Source organism: Lactuca sativa, chromosome 5, assembly GCF_002870075.4.
Source record: "Lactuca sativa cultivar Salinas chromosome 5, Lsat_Salinas_v11, whole genome shotgun sequence".
In the NCBI taxonomy this organism is placed as follows: domain Eukaryota; kingdom Viridiplantae; phylum Streptophyta; class Magnoliopsida; order Asterales; family Asteraceae; genus Lactuca; species Lactuca sativa.
This window is the reverse complement of record NC_056627.2, coordinates 265,867,019-265,885,246: the sequence shown is the minus strand read 5'-3', so window position 1 is coordinate 265,885,246 and position 18,228 is coordinate 265,867,019. Positions and strand designations below refer to the sequence as shown.

At 35.3% G+C, this 18,228-nt stretch overlaps 2 protein-coding genes across 2 annotated transcripts; both read right to left on the bottom strand.

Annotated features, from left to right (window-relative positions):
* Positions 1–8,546: 8,546 nt before the first annotated feature.
* Positions 8,547–12,123, bottom strand: LOC111878171 (polyol transporter 5). Its single transcript, XM_023874684.3, has 3 exons — positions 11,836–12,123; positions 10,965–11,327; positions 8,547–9,804 (listed from the first exon to the last, which is right to left on the bottom strand). The coding sequence occupies exons 1-3, from the start codon at positions 11,987–11,989 to the stop codon at positions 8,747–8,749; spliced, it is 1,575 nt and encodes a 524-aa protein (XP_023730452.1). The 5' UTR covers positions 11,990–12,123; the 3' UTR covers positions 8,547–8,746.
* Positions 12,124–16,941: 4,818 nt separating this feature from the next.
* Positions 16,942–17,469, bottom strand: LOC111878378 (uncharacterized). The gene has a single exon (XM_023874879.1). It carries the CDS (start codon positions 17,467–17,469, stop codon positions 16,942–16,944), a length of 528 nt encoding a protein of 175 aa, XP_023730647.1.
* Positions 17,470–18,228: the final 759 nt, after the last annotated feature.

The window sequence follows — 18,228 nt, the reverse complement described above, 5'->3', positions numbered from 1 at the left end:
TTGAACTAACCACTTTTTATAGTAGAATAAAAAACAAGAAGTATCACACATATCATATCTAAGCATAGATCATTTCTTACCGTTGTGTTCATTTCGGTCATGAACGATCCTTTCTTCATGAGACTTTTAGAGAGCTTTAGCCATATCAGCTCCCAAAGATGCGACCTCACATCCATCTCACATAGGTAATGCTAATCTGGAATAATCCGTACTTATTCCACTGTAGAAGCTATCAGCATTATTAAGAATAAAGCATTCATCCCTATAACATCAACGGAAAAACACAAAACAAATATCATGGGAGTGAGCATACCTTTGTGTTAGTGCTTCTTTGAGTCTTCCCCAACTAGTTGTCCTATTGAACCTAGACCATGGGATCTCCAATGTTGCTAGGTTAGGTTTCCGCAAGGTGGTGACTCATTGTGTTGGCTTTAAGCCCATTCCCCTCGATGTGAAGAGAACTTGCTCTCTACTCAGGCCTTTTGTCAAGGGATCAGCTATATTTTCCTTTGACTTTATGTAACTAATGGAAATGATTCCATTCTTCAGCAAGTCTCGTATTGTAATATGTCTGCGCCTAATGTGTCTCGACTTGCCATTGTATATTTGACTTTGTGCTCTAGTAAGAGCAGCCATACTATCACAATGTATGCCAATGGCAGTAACAGGTTGAGGCCACAGAGGAATACCTTCTAGGAAGCTTTTAAGCCATTCAGCTTCTTCAGCAGCTTTATCTAAAGCAACAAACTCTGCTTCCATTGTAGAACGAGTATTCACAGTTTGCTTAGATGATTTCCAAGAGATAGCAGCTCCACCAAGAGTGAACACATATCCACTTGTGGATTTTGCCTCAGAAGTATTGGAAATCCAATTTGCATCACAATACCCTTCAAGAACAGGAGGATATTTCGTGTAATGCAGTCCATAGTTCATTGTATGCTTTAAATATCTAAGCACTCTTACTAATGCATACCAATGATCTTTCCCAGGATTGTGGGAGTAACGACTCAATCTACTTACACTATAAGCCAAGTCCGGTCTAGTACAATTCATAATATACATCAAGCTGCCGAGAACTTGAGTATATTCTAACTGAGCTACAGTATCACCTTTATTCTTCTTTAGATGACTAGAAGCATCAAATGGGGTGACAACCGGCTTGTCATCATAGTGTCCAAACTTCTTGAGTACACTTTCAATATAATGGGACTGAGTAAGAGTATATCCATCTGGTCTTCTTTGAACTCTTACACCAAGGATCACATCTACTACTCCCAAGTCTTTCATGGAAAAGGAGGAGTGTAGCATTTTCTTGGTTTGATTGATCACATCCAGATTAGTACCCATTATAAGCATATCATCCACATACAAGCATATGATGACATAAGCATTCTTGTATTGTTTGACATAAACACATTTATCACATTCATTTATTCTAAATCCATTAGAGAGTAATGTGTTGTCAAACTTCTCGTGCCATTGCTTTGGAGCCTGTTTTAGTCCATAAAGTGATCTAACTAACTTACAGACTTTGTTTTCTTGACCTTTAACCACAAACCCTTCAGGTTGATTCATATATATCTCTTCATCTAGTTCACCATACAAGAAGGCAGTTTTCACATCCATTTGGTGTATTTCCAAATTATGAATGGATGCAATTGCTACTAATGTGCGAATTGATGTAATTCTTGTAACAGGTGAATAGGTGTCAAAGAAGTCTTGACCCTCTTTTTGACGATACCCTTTAGCTACTAAACGAGCTTTGTACTTCTCTATGGTACCATCAGGTCTAAACTTCTTCTTGAATATCCATTTGTGCCCAATTGGTTTTTGCCCATGTGGCAAATCCACCAATTTCCAAGTGTTATTTTGCACAATGGAGTCAATCTCACTTTTGATTGCCTCTTTCCAGTAAGGAGCTTCAGAGGAGTCCATAGCTTCCTTATATGTTTGTGGTTCCTTATTCACTACATAGGTCATGTAATCAGGTCCAAAATCTTTGGCTATTTTGCCCCGTTTGCTTCTTCTAGGTTCTAAGTTGTCTTCTTGAACCTTTGAAGAATTCTCTTCATTTGATTGTAAACTTTTGTCTGGAATCGTATCATTCAGTCCATCATCTAGAGGTCTTTTCCTAGAGTAGGTAACCTCTTTTCCTTTATCCTTAAAAGGAAAAGTATTTTCAAAGAATTCAGCCTCTGCTGATTCCATGATGGTTTGGTTATGGTAACATGCTAAGTTTTGCCATTCTTTGAATAGAACGAAAATTAACATGTCCCAAACGAGAATGCCACAAAATTGAAGGATCATGCATATACATAGAAGAGGGGCTAGTAGTGCCCATTATTGCATTAGCATTAATATTGGTTACATCATTGTTTGGTGTTTCAACACCATAGTACAAAGGTAATACACTGACTTTGAAGAGACCCTCACTAAGGTATCCCTTTCCAACATACATCCCACCCTTGGTGAGAACAAATTTATCAGATTCAAATACAAGTTTGAAACCTTTGTTACTAAGAATAGGACCAGAAATCAAATTCTTAGTAATTTCAGGAACATGCAAGACATCACATAAAACAAGTTCTTTTTCATGTGCAATGACTTGAATTTCCTCCACTTGTTTGAGGACAGATTTGGTATCCACCATCTTGAAATTCATGAACTTTCCAATCACGAATTTCTTGGAACATGCCACTTCTGTTTTGTATTTCTTTTCCAGTGATTCCCATATCTCTCTTGCAGTAGTCATGGTAGAGTAGATATCATAGAGAGAATCATCCAGGGCATTTAGAATATAATTTCTGCAATTATATTCATTTGTGTTCCAAGTTTCCACAGCCCTTTGATGTTCTGCCATTTGGGCTTCACTGGGTGGTGTTGTTCCTTCTGCAGTGGTTGTACCAATAGGAGGAGAGGGAGAATCATCAGTGAGAACATTGGAAACATGAAGAGTTGTTAGATAAAACAACATCTTCTGTTGCCATCTTCGAAAATCTGAGCCTTTGAATTTCTCAGGCTTTTCCACATGTGTTTTGATGATGGATTGTTGATCCATTCTTCCACTTTTTAATTTCTGTCTTAGATTGTTAATACAGAAGTATACAATCAACAAAATTAACAGAAATAAAACAAACGAAATTGAAATATATGTATGAAATATACAAGAATCAGTTTGCAGAAAACATACTTGATGGTTTATGCTTACAACAGAAACACAAAAACGAAATTATGTAGATTGAGGCCTGCAAATTGCAGTGTCCTAAGACAGAAATTTCCCTGGTGGGGATCTGTCTAGAGGATACAACAATCAATCAAGAACTTCTCTTGATTCTGACGAAATTCCTATGTTCCCTTCATCTTTGGAAGAACGAATTTTTAAAGAGAATTCTGTGGTGTGAATGATGATGTTTTTCAACCCCTTTCAGATGAATGAAACAGGTATTTATAGGTATTAGTTATGACAGTTGGAAACTGTCAAAACCGAAAATAACTGTTAAAAACCTGTCATTCAGTAATTACGAATTTAATAATAAAAAAATAAAAATTAATTTCGTAATTAAAAATTATCTAATTAATCAGGAAGACCCCAAGAGCCCCAAGGCCCAAGGCCCATCTTTTGACCATTAAATATTCTCTTGATATTAGCCCATTTTCAATCCAATTAGGCTAATCCAACACCACAACCCAAGCCCAATATGCTTAACCCCTTACTTGACCCATTTAGTTAAATGAGTAGGACTAGACATATAAGGTGGGAGAAGGTTTTCTCTTCCACCAATGTGGGATAAGTCCCACATTGTAATTTTGTAGTCAAAGTTCCAACAATACCCCACATTTTCTATTCAAACTCCAATAATACCCCACATTTGAATAGAAAATAAGTGAACTTTGATATTCAAATAAGGGAAGTAAGATATGACATGCATCTGAATAGGTGTTGTAAAACTTGAACCTTTCATAGTGAGTACTACTTGGATCTACTTTGTGGGTAGTGAACTAGAGTCTTGAACTAACCACTTTTTATAGTAGAATAAAAAACAAGAAGTATCACACATATCATATCTAAGCATAGATCATTTCTTACCGTTGTGTTCATTTCGGTCATGAACGATCCTTTCTTCATGAGACTTTTAGAGAGCTTTAGCCATATCAGCTCCCAAAGATGCGACCTCACATCCATCTCACATAGGTAATGCTAATCTGGAATAATCCGTACTTATTCCACTGTAGAAGCTATCAGCATTATTAAGAATAAAGCATTCATCCCTATAACATCAACGGAAAAACACAAAACAAATATCATGGGAGTGAGCATACCTTTGTGTTAGTGCTTCTTTGAGTCTTCCCCAACTAGTTGTCCTATTGAACCTAGACCATGGGATCTCCAATGTTGCTAGGTTAGGTTTCCGCAAGGTGGTGACTCATTGTGTTGGCTTTAAGCCCATTCCCCTCGATGTGAAGAGAACTTGCTCTCTACTCAGGCCTTTTGTCAAGGGATCAGCTATATTTTCCTTTGACTTTATGTAACTAATGGAAATGATTCCATTCTTCAGCAAGTCTCGTATTGTAATATGTCTGCGCCTAATGTGTCTCGACTTGCCATTGTATATTTGACTTTGTGCTCTAGTAAGAGCAGCCATACTATCACAATGTATGCCAATGGCAGTAACAGGTTGAGGCCACAGAGGAATACCTTCTAGGAAGCTTTTAAGCCATTCAGCTTCTTCAGCAGCTTTATCTAAAGCAACAAACTCTGCTTCCATTGTAGAACGAGTATTCACAGTTTGCTTAGATGATTTCCAAGAGATAGCAGCTCCACCAAGAGTGAACACATATCCACTTGTGGATTTTGCCTCAGAAGTATTGGAAATCCAATTTGCATCACAATACCCTTCAAGAACAGGAGGATATTTCGTGTAATGCAGTCCATAGTTCATTGTATGCTTTAAATATCTAAGCACTCTTACTAATGCATACCAATGATCTTTCCCAGGATTGTGGGAGTAACGACTCAATCTACTTACACTATAAGCCAAGTCCGGTCTAGTACAATTCATAATATACATCAAGCTGCCGAGAACTTGAGTATATTCTAACTGAGCTACAGTATCACCTTTATTCTTCTTTAGATGACTAGAAGCATCAAATGGGGTGACAACCGGCTTGTCATCATAGTGTCCAAACTTCTTGAGTACACTTTCAATATAATGGGACTGAGTAAGAGTATATCCATCTGGTCTTCTTTGAACTCTTACACCAAGGATCACATCTACTACTCCCAAGTCTTTCATGGAAAAGGAGGAGTGTAGCATTTTCTTGGTTTGATTGATCACATCCAGATTAGTACCCATTATAAGCATATCATCCACATACAAGCATATGATGACATAAGCATTCTTGTATTGTTTGACATAAACACATTTATCACATTCATTTATTCTAAATCCATTAGAGAGTAATGTGTTGTCAAACTTCTCGTGCCATTGCTTTGGAGCCTGTTTTAGTCCATAAAGTGATCTAACTAACTTACAGACTTTGTTTTCTTGACCTTTAACCACAAACCCTTCAGGTTGATTCATATATATCTCTTCATCTAGTTCACCATACAAGAAGGCAGTTTTCACATCCATTTGGTGTATTTCCAAATTATGAATGGATGCAATTGCTACTAATGTGCGAATTGATGTAATTCTTGTAACAGGTGAATAGGTGTCAAAGAAGTCTTGACCCTCTTTTTGACGATACCCTTTAGCTACTAAACGAGCTTTGTACTTCTCTATGGTACCATCAGGTCTAAACTTCTTCTTGAATATCCATTTGTGCCCAATTGGTTTTTGCCCATGTGGCAAATCCACCAATTTCCAAGTGTTATTTTGCACAATGGAGTCAATCTCACTTTTGATTGCCTCTTTCCAGTAAGGAGCTTCAGAGGAGTCCATAGCTTCCTTATATGTTTGTGGTTCCTTATTCACTACATAGGTCATGTAATCAGGTCCAAAATCTTTGGCTATTTTGCCCCGTTTGCTTCTTCTAGGTTCTAAGTTGTCTTCTTGAACCTTTGAAGAATTCTCTTCATTTGATTGTAAACTTTTGTCTGGAATCGTATCATTCAGTCCATCATCTAGAGGTCTTTTCCTAGAGTAGGTAACCTCTTTTCCTTTATCCTTAAAAGGAAAAGTATTTTCAAAGAATTCAGCCTCTGCTGATTCCATGATGGTTTGGTTATGGTAACATGCTAAGTTTTGCCATTCTTTGAATAGAACGAAAATTAACATGTCCCAAACGAGAATGCCACAAAATTGAAGGATCATGCATATACATAGAAGAGGGGCTAGTAGTGCCCATTATTGCATTAGCATTAATATTGGTTACATCATTGTTTGGTGTTTCAACACCATAGTACAAAGGTAATACACTGACTTTGAAGAGACCCTCACTAAGGTATCCCTTTCCAACATACATCCCACCCTTGGTGAGAACAAATTTATCAGATTCAAATACAAGTTTGAAACCTTTGTTACTAAGAATAGGACCAGAAATCAAATTCTTAGTAATTTCAGGAACATGCAAGACATCACATAAAACAAGTTCTTTTTCATGTGCAATGACTTGAATTTCCTCCACTTGTTTGAGGACAGATTTGGTATCCACCATCTTGAAATTCATGAACTTTCCAATCACGAATTTCTTGGAACATGCCACTTCTGTTTTGTATTTCTTTTCCAGTGATTCCCATATCTCTCTTGCAGTAGTCATGGTAGAGTAGATATCATAGAGAGAATCATCCAGGGCATTTAGAATATAATTTCTGCAATTATATTCATTTGTGTTCCAAGTTTCCACAGCCCTTTGATGTTCTGCCATTTGGGCTTCACTGGGTGGTGTTGTTCCTTCTGCAGTGGTTGTACCAATAGGAGGAGAGGGAGAATCATCAGTGAGAACATTGGAAACATGAAGAGTTGTTAGATAAAACAACATCTTCTGTTGCCATCTTCGAAAATCTGAGCCTTTGAATTTCTCAGGCTTTTCCACATGTGTTTTGATGATGGATTGTTGATCCATTCTTCCACTTTTTAATTTCTGTCTTAGATTGTTAATACAGAAGTATACAATCAACAAAATTAACAGAAATAAAACAAACGAAATTGAAATATATGTATGAAATATACAAGAATCAGTTTGCAGAAAACATACTTGATGGTTTATGCTTACAACAGAAACACAAAAACGAAATTATGTAGATTGAGGCCTGCAAATTGCAGTGTCCTAAGACAGAAATTTCCCTGGTGGGGATCTGTCTAGAGGATACAACAATCAATCAAGAACTTCTCTTGATTCTGACGAAATTCCTATGTTCCCTTCATCTTTGGAAGAACGAATTTTTAAAGAGAATTCTGTGGTGTGAATGATGATGTTTTTCAACCCCTTTCAGATGAATGAAACAGGTATTTATAGGTATTAGTTATGACAGTTGGAAACTGTCAAAACCGAAAATAACTGTTAAAAACCTGTCATTCAGTAATTACGAATTTAATAATAAAAAAATAAAAATTAATTTCGTAATTAAAAATTATCTAATTAATCAGGAAGACCCCAAGAGCCCCAAGGCCCAAGGCCCATCTTTTGACCATTAAATATTCTCTTGATATTAGCCCATTTTCAATCCAATTAGGCTAATCCAACACCACAACCCAAGCCCAATATGCTTAACCCCTTACTTGACCCATTTAGTTAAATGAGTAGGACTAGACATATAAGGTGGGAGAAGGTTTTCTCTTCCACCAATGTGGGATAAGTCCCACATTGTAATTTTGTAGTCAAAGTTCCAACAAGGTCCACACATACGTGTTTCCCTCCAACCCATCCAAAAAGTCAAAACGTCAGTCGGTACAATCGATAACCTGTTTAAGTGGTTAACATTGCAAAAGTTAGAAAACTTAATGATTAAATTGCAAAAAAAAATATGCAATGACAAAATCAAAATTTTTTGACCACATAACTTTTGTCATTTTACCTTATTTTCAACTCAGAAATCATCCGGTTATAAACAAGTGGCTCTTAGTTGCTGTAATTAATTATTGTATGTTTTGTGTTTCACTGGCCATAATTTTTCCTTAAATTATTGAGAGTTTGCATTCATAAAGAAGACAAACACATTCATTATATTCATCATTTCATTGTCAATTTTGGGTCCAAAATTTCTTCCAAGAGAAACCCCACATGATATTTTTCATCATGCCTAAATAAACATGTGTCACATGAATATGTGGCTTTAATGAGTACTAAAAGATGTCGGTTTTCTGTTATTTTAGTCGTGTGAAACATAAAGACGTGATTGAGTTTGTTTGAGTGGTTGAAATATGTTAAAATAACTTAATATTTTTTTTTTAAATTTTAATCTTGTATTGATCGACCAGCGATTCGTCAAGAAACATATAACAAATGTTTAATTAGTTCCACTTAATCAGTTTTGACTATAGTTTAACAGTTTTAAGAAAAATCGTTCATACTTTTGCTTTATGTTTGTTTCTTAGAGGAAAAAATGCTTAAAATTTTGGGGTTTATTGCATACTTTTTATGTAATTGGGGATAAAAGGTAATTTATAACAATTTTCTTGCCAAACAGCACAAACTTCTCCCGAGTCGAGTCGAACTGATAAGTAAATGACAGAAATACCTACATAAAACCCAATAATTACATATTATATAAGATAATATTGTTTGCCATTTTAAAACCTAAAACCTATTCTTGGGCCTTCTTGGTTGCCATTTCCGCCTCTCTTTTCATTTTCAGTTCTACCGATCTTGATCTCCACCTAAAAAAGGTCCCGAATAGTTGCTCAACTTCCTCAAGGTTTCTACCATGTGTTTCAGGAAACAAGGTGTAAAAGAACACAAACGCCACGATCGCGATACCCGTAAACAAAAAGAAGGCACCACCAATCGTAATCGCATCGGTCAAGGATAAAAATGTCATTGATATCACCCCACTCACGACTCTATTCATTGCCACCCCAATGCTACACCCCTGGGCCCGCAGCCTCAAAGGAAAAATCTCTGAGCTGTAAACCCATGTGATCGGGCCCATCCCGATCGAGAAAAACGCGACATAAGTTAAAACCGTCGCGATACAAAGCGCGACGGCCCACATGATCTTCTGATCTGAATGTTCTATAATAGTCAATCCGAAAGCAAGTCCCATTAAAGACACGATCATGCCAGCCACACTTGATAACAGTAGTGGCCGACGTCCGACCTTGTCAAGGAAAAACGTTGCCACCAGGATGAAGATCGTTTTCACAAACCCAACGGCTATAGTCGCGAGTAGCTTTGGTGTGTCTCTTTTAATACCGGCTTTCTCAAAGATTTTCGTACTGTATAACACAACGGCGTCTATTCCACTTGCTTGTTGGAAGAAATGGATGCCGACACCGCACATCAAGATGTGGCGGACTGTGGGTGTAGGATGAAGGAGCAATTCCTTCCATATTGCTTCATCAGCCGTACGTTTTGGCACTTGTACAATGTCATCATCACAGTCCTCAGGTATCCCGGCGGCTTCCTTGATGTCAGCTAGCCGAAGTTTTGATTCTTCTAAGGAATCAGATGTTTTATCCAGGACGATCTTGGCATCCCCTAGTCGACCTTGCATGACAAGCCAACGAGGTGACTCGGGCATACCGAGAACGCCGAAAGCTAGGAATATTGAAGGGATAGCTCCGATTCCCAACATGAATCTCCATCCCAAGTGAAGTGGAAGCTTTGAGAATGCAAAATTTGACACGTAACCGAGCAATATTCCTACATATAACCACATATATATGATAAGTATTAGAAAAGGAGACATAAAATGAAAAAAAAAAATACAAATGCAAAAACTACAATATGATACCAAGTTTCAAAATACTTTGTTTAAATTAAGAGTTAATGTTACTGATGGGTTATTTGAGATGTGAAAAAGCAACATTGTATTAAAAAAAATATTGATAAACAATTTGAACCTTTTCCCTAAAAAACAACTTTCATATTATTTTGTGAACAAACATTCTATTTGTTTATCTTTTGATAATATATTTTTAAATAGTTATATATAAAAATATAATTATTCTTTTTGTTGTTTAGATGTTGTCCACAACAATCTTGTTTATTATAACTGGATCCTTCTAAAACCTATCAATATATGTTTAAATATAAGACTCAAGTCTTGTGAAATAAAATGGTTTGTTTATTTCTCTTTCCATCTTTAGTGTAAACATGATTTTATTATCTTTTGTTCTTTATCAGTTATCTTTTTAACATTATAATTGAAAACTAATTTGTAATAAACTGATATGATTGCAGCTAGTTTTTGAGGGAAAAAATCAACTATTATGTTGAAATTATATATATATATATATATATATATATATATATATATATATATATATATATATATATATATATATATATATATATATATATATATATATATATATATATAAGAACGGACAAGTTATAATTTGTAATAAATTGATATGATTGCAGCTAGTTTTGAAGGAAAAAATCAATTATTATTTTGAAATTAATTAATTAATTATTTTAAGTACATGCCTATTGAATCTAAGACCTCATCATTAAACCACTTAGACATTTTTTTTAGTCAAGTGGATAGCTCCGACTATGTTGAAATTAATAAAAACTTTCGTTAAAACCATAATGATAAAACAGAGTGCCGTGAAATAAATATAACATCAATTTATTAAAATCGATTTTTCTCTAATCAAATATATATCTGTTACGAAATTTTAGTAACAGCAATTTCACTGTTTTATCTAAACAGTATATAAGTATATTTACTTAGGTATGGATTGTGCTTACTGCTTACGTGGAAAGTTTTAATGATAAGTATATATTTATTTAAATTTAAAAGGAAAATATTGGCATAATAGTCTGTTCATGTATTTATTTGCAAAGAGGCCTACCAGCGTTAATGAAGACTTCCGGGAAGGAGGTGAGGAACCCACGTGCAGACGCCGGCGAAACTTCGGCCGTATACACCGGAGCTATCATGAGGGCATACCCAACGCCGATACCAGCAACAAACCGACCAACCATTAGAAACGCGTAGTTAGTAGCGAACCCCATCAAGATTGCTCCGATGAAGAAGATAGCTCCGGCCAAGACGATGGTGTACCGACGACCAATCATGTCCGACGTTTTCCCGGCGGCGGCTGAACCGACCAACGAGTAGACGTTCAGAATTCCGACGAGCACCTCGATTTGAACGTCGGTACAGTTAAAATCTTTCTTGATGTAGATTTGCGCCCCACTCATCACACCAATATCTGCCACACGAAAAAATATATTATTTTATTTTTTAGCAGCTGTATTAATTATTGTTTAAATAATACAGATAAATTATTACCAACATATTTTCAATGATTATTAAAAAATAATATTTCTTAAAATCTCCGTGAAGTAGAGTTCTTGTTCATCCATCCATTGACGCCTGTCTTAACTTATTATATAACATATCGATCGTGATGAAATTCGAACATAATTATTTTTGAATGCGACCAAAAATATTGTGGCAAGACGTGTATCGTGTGAATAGTTTACAATTTTTTACCATGGTATATACCAAAAAACACGATATAGGCATCTATATTTTTATAAGTAACATGAGTTGTATATAGGAGGACATGGACATGAATACGCTAGGGACACATCACACATGGCTTCAATTAACTAACGTCTCAAATTGGTCATGTTTTGAAAAATATATATATGTGAGTATATTAATGATGATGATCAAGACGATAATACAGATGAACTGAAGATGTAGATAAATACCATAACCAAGCAAGATAGAAGTCATGGAAGCTAACATGGCACAAGCAAAAGCGTATTTGTTCCTCTTTGGTGGCTTTGGTGGATCAAAGTCGGCCATCATGAGTTGCTTAGGTTTGCCGGAGACACCATTTTCTTCTGGTTTCCGGTCGGCCATGGTGGTGGCGTGGTGGTGGAGGGTGGAGGAGGGAGGAGGGTGTTTAATTATTAGGCATAAAATATGTATAACCTTAGTAGTTATATTACTTTGTTTCTGCTTGAGTTGTGACAAATTAATATAGATGTTGAGTGGTATATATAGACAACTATAGAGTGTGGTGTGCCTCTAATTATACCCACCCATACTCCCGAAGTCAATGAATCTCTGAATGTTACCTTCCAAAAGATTTAATATATGTAACCCATGTGCTCCTGATTGGGAACGTTATCAAAATATTAAGTTAATCATCCAACGTTTTTAAATAAAAAAATGTAAGGAAATCATCATATAATTTGATCTCGTTAATACCTTATAATAAGTTTGTAAGTATGTAATTTTGTAAATTTATATATGAAGGTGTAAAAAGATAACACAAGAAGATGATTTTTTTTAAACAATTTAATAATTTTATTTGTGGATTTGAACTTTTTTAAACCATTTTTTTTATCGTGTTTCTTTTTTTTTTTTTAAGGAAAAAAAATTGAACTTCAAAAAGCTTGGTTTCATCATCAAATGATTAGATTCACTTGTGGATCATATGTCTTTTAAAAATAGTTAACTTCAAAAGCATTGTTTCATTATTAAATAATTAAATACACCTGCAGAGATCCTTGAAGGAAATGACATTGCTACAAATTTCTAATTGTGCAAACAAATACTATATAAAAGTCACAAATAAATAGGAGCATAACTCGTCCGGATGGAAAAAGATTGGTTTGTCAATCATGAAAACATGAGGGTGTCTAATGTAACTTTAGGTAAAGTCAAAAACCATATTAATTACATGATTACATCAACACATCCATGTTTTGGGGATGAAAATTCTCGGTCTATTTGAGGCTTTGTATAGGGTTTGATGAAGACCGTAAGAATTCGAGTGGTGGAGTGTGCGACATCCAAGCTTTTTTCAATAAATAAATCAAATAGGAAAAATTACAAGATAAACATTGTAAAGTTAAAGAGTTTAACCATTGCTACGTTTTATTTAAAAAAAGAAATTAAACGAGTTATTATATATATCTGTGATTGAACAATGACGTTGTTATAAACACCTTATTAGACATAATGTTAGACGTTGTTATGAACACCTTATTAGACATAATGTTAGACAAGTAGACTAGCCCAAGTTATATTTTAAAGACAAAACTTCAAAAATGGTCCCTGTGGTTTTCGAAAATATCAAGTTTAGTCTTTAAGTTCAAAAAATCTCACAGATGGTCCCTGTAGTTTCAAAACTTTTAACAAATAGTCCTTCCGCCTAACTCCGTCAGCTTTCTACCGTTAAATGAGGGACATTTTCATCATTTCACAACCACAGGGACCATTTATGATGTTTTGCCTTAATTTTTTTAAAAAAAAAGAAAAAGAAAAATAATTATTTAATATTAAAGGGTCTCTCTCTCTCTCTCTCTCTCTCTCTCAATATAATGAGTGTTGAATTTGCGTCATCGTCACAAATCAACTAACTGATGCTTCCTCTCACAATCGGCGAACCCCCCTCTCTCCCTCCTCAATGTACATGTCTCTATCTTCTCTTATTTCTTTAGTAGTCAAAGTCTATCCAGTGTCCATTCTTACGTTATATATATCACTACCATTTCACTCCATCTTTTCCACTCAAGGATTCCTTCGATTCAATAAACCCATCTCTTTAATCTTCTTCACTTCTGCTTATCAATGGCGTCCCCTGATCAATCTTCAGCTTTAGACCTCATCCGTCACCACCTTCTAATCGATGATCTATCCTTCCTTCAAACTTACTCTGGTCTCCCCGATAATGATTCACACAGTGTCTAGACTTTTGATTTTCTTTTCCCTCAAATTTCATCTAGTAGCTCATCTTCTTGTTCGTCTTCATCCCCTGTTTTTGAACCTTTCAACAACTCTGTTTCTGATGAAACCAAGCTTGGGATTAAATTGTTCATGTTGATTTCTGGTTAATTTAACAGGATGTTGATGTGGGAAGATGAGTTTTTTTAGAGGAAGAGGTGAAGACATGGAAGGAGATAAAAAAGTTAAGAAATCATGGCAATAGCTTTATGGAGGCATTTTCACGAACAGTTGATGTGCAGCTTAATAAATTCACCATAGAATAGGTGTTTTCTCTTCTAGCTGGCATCAAAATTTGAGCTGAACCAAATACACATATATTTTCTATTGGGATTATGAGAAAATAAAAAAATATACAGATTAAACCAAAAATCATGATTTTCTAGAATATGGAGAGACAATCGCAAACTTACTCTGGTCTCCCAAATACACATATATTTTCCTAGCACTTCTTTTCTTCCTTGCACGCTTTGTTTTACCAGGTGATGGTGGCGGCGGAGGCTCGTTTGCAGTGCTGCTTGTGGACGTTTTTGATCTATCGGTGCTAAGGTGATGCAGTTGGTGGTTTTGGATTATTGGGCTAGTAGATATCTCATCAAGGAAAGGCAACGGAAACTGCCCAAACAACGCAGCCTCTTGGTCATGGTTTGAATCAAGATTTTCATTATTTGCTTCCTTGTTTGAAGAGGTCAATACAATGTCGTTGTTGCTTGAAGGAAATAGATAATCCATACTCAAAGAGAGAGAGAGAGAGAGAGAGAGAGAGAGAGAGAGAGGCCCTTTAATATTAAATAATTAATTTTCTTTTTACTTTTTTAAAAAAAATTAAGGCAAAACATCATAAATGGTCCCTATGGTTGTGAAACGACGAAAATGCCCCTCACTTAACGGTAGAAAGCTGACGGAGTTAGGCGGCAGGACCATTTGTTAAAAGTTTTGAAACCATAGGGACCATCTGTGAGGTTTTTTGAACTTAGGGACTAAACTTGATATTTTCGAAAACCACAGGGACCATTTTTGAAGTTTTGTCTATTTTAAATGAAACCATAAACTCTTGGACATATTTTCTAAATCAATATTATTAAGTATCACCCCATTTTATGCTTACGTAGACAAATTTAATTATCTATATGATATATAACTTAAGCATATTTTTTATTGATTTGAAAGAAACACTGCATTTCAAGGTCACATAACATGTCTAATCAATTATATTTGTGAAAAGAAACATTTGGTAAGCCTTCGATTTCCGACATGCCATTCAATTAGGAGATGCTCTTTGATGGGCTATGATTACAGTTCTTCTGGTGGCTATTTTGGTTGTTCGCATGCCCTTTAATTTATGATGGCTTTAAATCGTATTGTAACCATTTGGTTTGTTTAGGTGTCTGCTTATTAATTTAGGATGTTAGCTGCTATTTGTTGTTTGTATAAATGAGACATGAGGTGCATCAATTGTAGATATAATTGGTGTGTTAGATATAATTGTTGGAATGATTGTAGTTTTTTAGATAAGGTCACAATATCATTTGATTAGTGACTTGAATATTGATACCGATAGATTGAAGCTCAAGAGACATGTTGTTCGTTTATGGAAATAGCATGTTTACTTGAAGTTGTCTGAATTAAATAATATTGATATTGTTTTAATGGCCGAGTAGACATCAACCGTCATGGATAAGTTTTTTCGCTTTTGTTTGCATTAATATAGTTTTTTTTATTCTTTGTTTGTTTGAATGACAATTTCAGGAAAACCATATCTCAACTATCATCAAAAGGATTGCAATTTTACTAGTTTGAAGGATTGTTGAAGGAGGGGATTGTATATGTTTTTTTTTTAAATTTCTTTTGTATGTGATAATGTTGCCCATTTGGAAATGGAAAATCACATTTTTAAATTAAATTTTCACAAAAACATGTATGTTAAGGCCATGACATCTGGTTTCCTCAATGGTTTGAGTTCTTTTAGTTTTGCCAAGGAGACATTATTTCAGGTCATGTTGGGGAGGACCATGAAACTTGTAAATAGACTTTGCTATCGAGGACATACTTACTCTTATACTTTTGTTGTCTATCTCGACATTTCTGAATTACGTGATGTTTCGTTTTGTAGATGCGATTGGTGTTGTGACAATATATTGATTTGATGTTGAGTATGAATGATGGTCGGTCTATAAAGAGAATGGTCGATCAATGCACTGTGCCGAACCGCACATGAATACCGAAAGAGGCGTTGCCCTTGTCCCACTCCATTAGTCGTGGCCGAGACTACACTTTGTCATATACATTGTGTATTTTGCAGCACCTTATTTGTAGTAGATGTCATAGTCTAGGTCCCTTTGGCATTCATAAAAGTTACAATTATACTAAAGGATGAGGTGACATTAAAACACCTAACTTATTACCCCTCAAATAGCAAAAACAAAGTATTGATTGTAGGACATTAATTTTAAAATATGTTCATAAAATATAATTTAACAAAAAGTATATGCAATTTGACTTATCGTTTTCTCCAACTTGGAAAAAGTAGCGACATCTAAGAGCATTGGGTGTGTGTGTAACTAGATGTAACACCATTTTGGTATCACCCCACATGCCACATCACCAATGGTGTTATAACACAAAATGGAGAAATGGTCACCATGTTGCATCTTGTTATAACACCAACTTTTTTTTTTTTCCATTTTATAATTTTTTTATATTTTTTTTTTCAATTTTTTATATATTTTTTAATTTAAACAAATATTTTTTAAATATAATATAATAAATAAAACATAATGTTTAAAAATTATAAATAACATATAATAAAAACAATTTTTAAATATTAAAAATAACATAGGAATTAAATTACACAACATCCAAATTCAAAAAAAAAAAAAATACAAATCTATTTGTTAAAAAAAACATTTTTTTTAAAACTAAACTCTATTCATTATCGTTAGTGTTGTCATAGAAGATATAATCCGCCAAGTCCTCTCGAAGTTGTTTGTGTTTATTTGTGTCCTGAATGTCAACGACTCGGTGCAAATACTCCTAGTTGAAACTGAACGTGTCCGTTGGGATATAGTGTGCATATTTCGTCATTTATCTTCTACTACCATGTTATGCATTATGATACATGCATACATGATATATCGTAGAGTTTCTAAATCCAATGGTCCTACTACATGTTCAACTATATGCCACTTCGCCTTCAGCACTCCAAAAGCGCGTTCCACACCCTTACGTGCTCCTTCTTCTCTTCCCTTAAAAAAATTGTCTCGTTCTTCAAAAGTGTGGCGGAATGCCTTCACGAATGTGGAATACTGAAGATATATTCCATCTGTAAGGTAATACCCATATTTGTATTCGTTTCCATTCACCGTGAAAGGAACATCCAGGGCCTTTCCATTCAAAAGATCGTCGGATATTGGCAACTGATCAAGAACGTTGACGTCGTTGTTGGAACCCGTAACCCCAAAAAATGCATGCCAAATCCATAAATCTTGAGAAGCAACAACCTCTAAAACAAATGGAGGTGATCCGTGATGACCACTTGCGTATTGCCCTTTCCATGCTACTGGACAATTTTTCCATTTCCAGTGAGTGCAATCAATGTTTCCGGTCATTCCGGGAAACCCATGGCGTTCTTCATGCGCAACATACAATTCTTGCAAATCATGCAATGAAGGTTTCCGCAAATACACGTCTCCAAATGTTTCAACAACACCCCTTGACAATGTTTACAAACTCTCCCTTGCGGTTCTTTCGGAAATTCTCATATAGTTGTCCATGGTGTTGGGTGACTCCCCCATAGCCATCAAACAAATGGCCGCAACACATTTTTACAATGTTGTAAACCCTCGTCTACCTCTAACATCATATCTCAATTGAAAAAATTCATAGCTAAACATAAATTAACTACAATTTAAAAATAGATTGCATATGTTGTAAAATTAAAGAAACATGTACTAGATTTTTATTTATTTTGTATAAAAGTATAGTAAAGAAGCAATACCGACTTTCCAAGGCGTTGACAATCCTTAGGAACACATTTCTACTCAAATGAAATCTTCTTTTGAAGTCTTTCGACCCGTATACACAATTATCCGCAAAGTAATCGCGATATAGATGTTCGTGTCCTTCCTTGCAATTTCTGTTTAACATCGTACGTCTTGTTAGTAGCAAGGCTGGGTCTGGTTGCACTACACGAATAAACACCTATAAGGACGAGATCTATAGGGACGACATATGTCGTCGCTATAGGCTCCTTATAGGGACGACTTGTCATCGCCGTAGAGTTGACCAAATTTTATTGACTCTTGAAGCTACAGGGACGACTTCTTGTCTCAACATGTTAAGCGGGAAAAGAAATTGGGTTGGGGCGT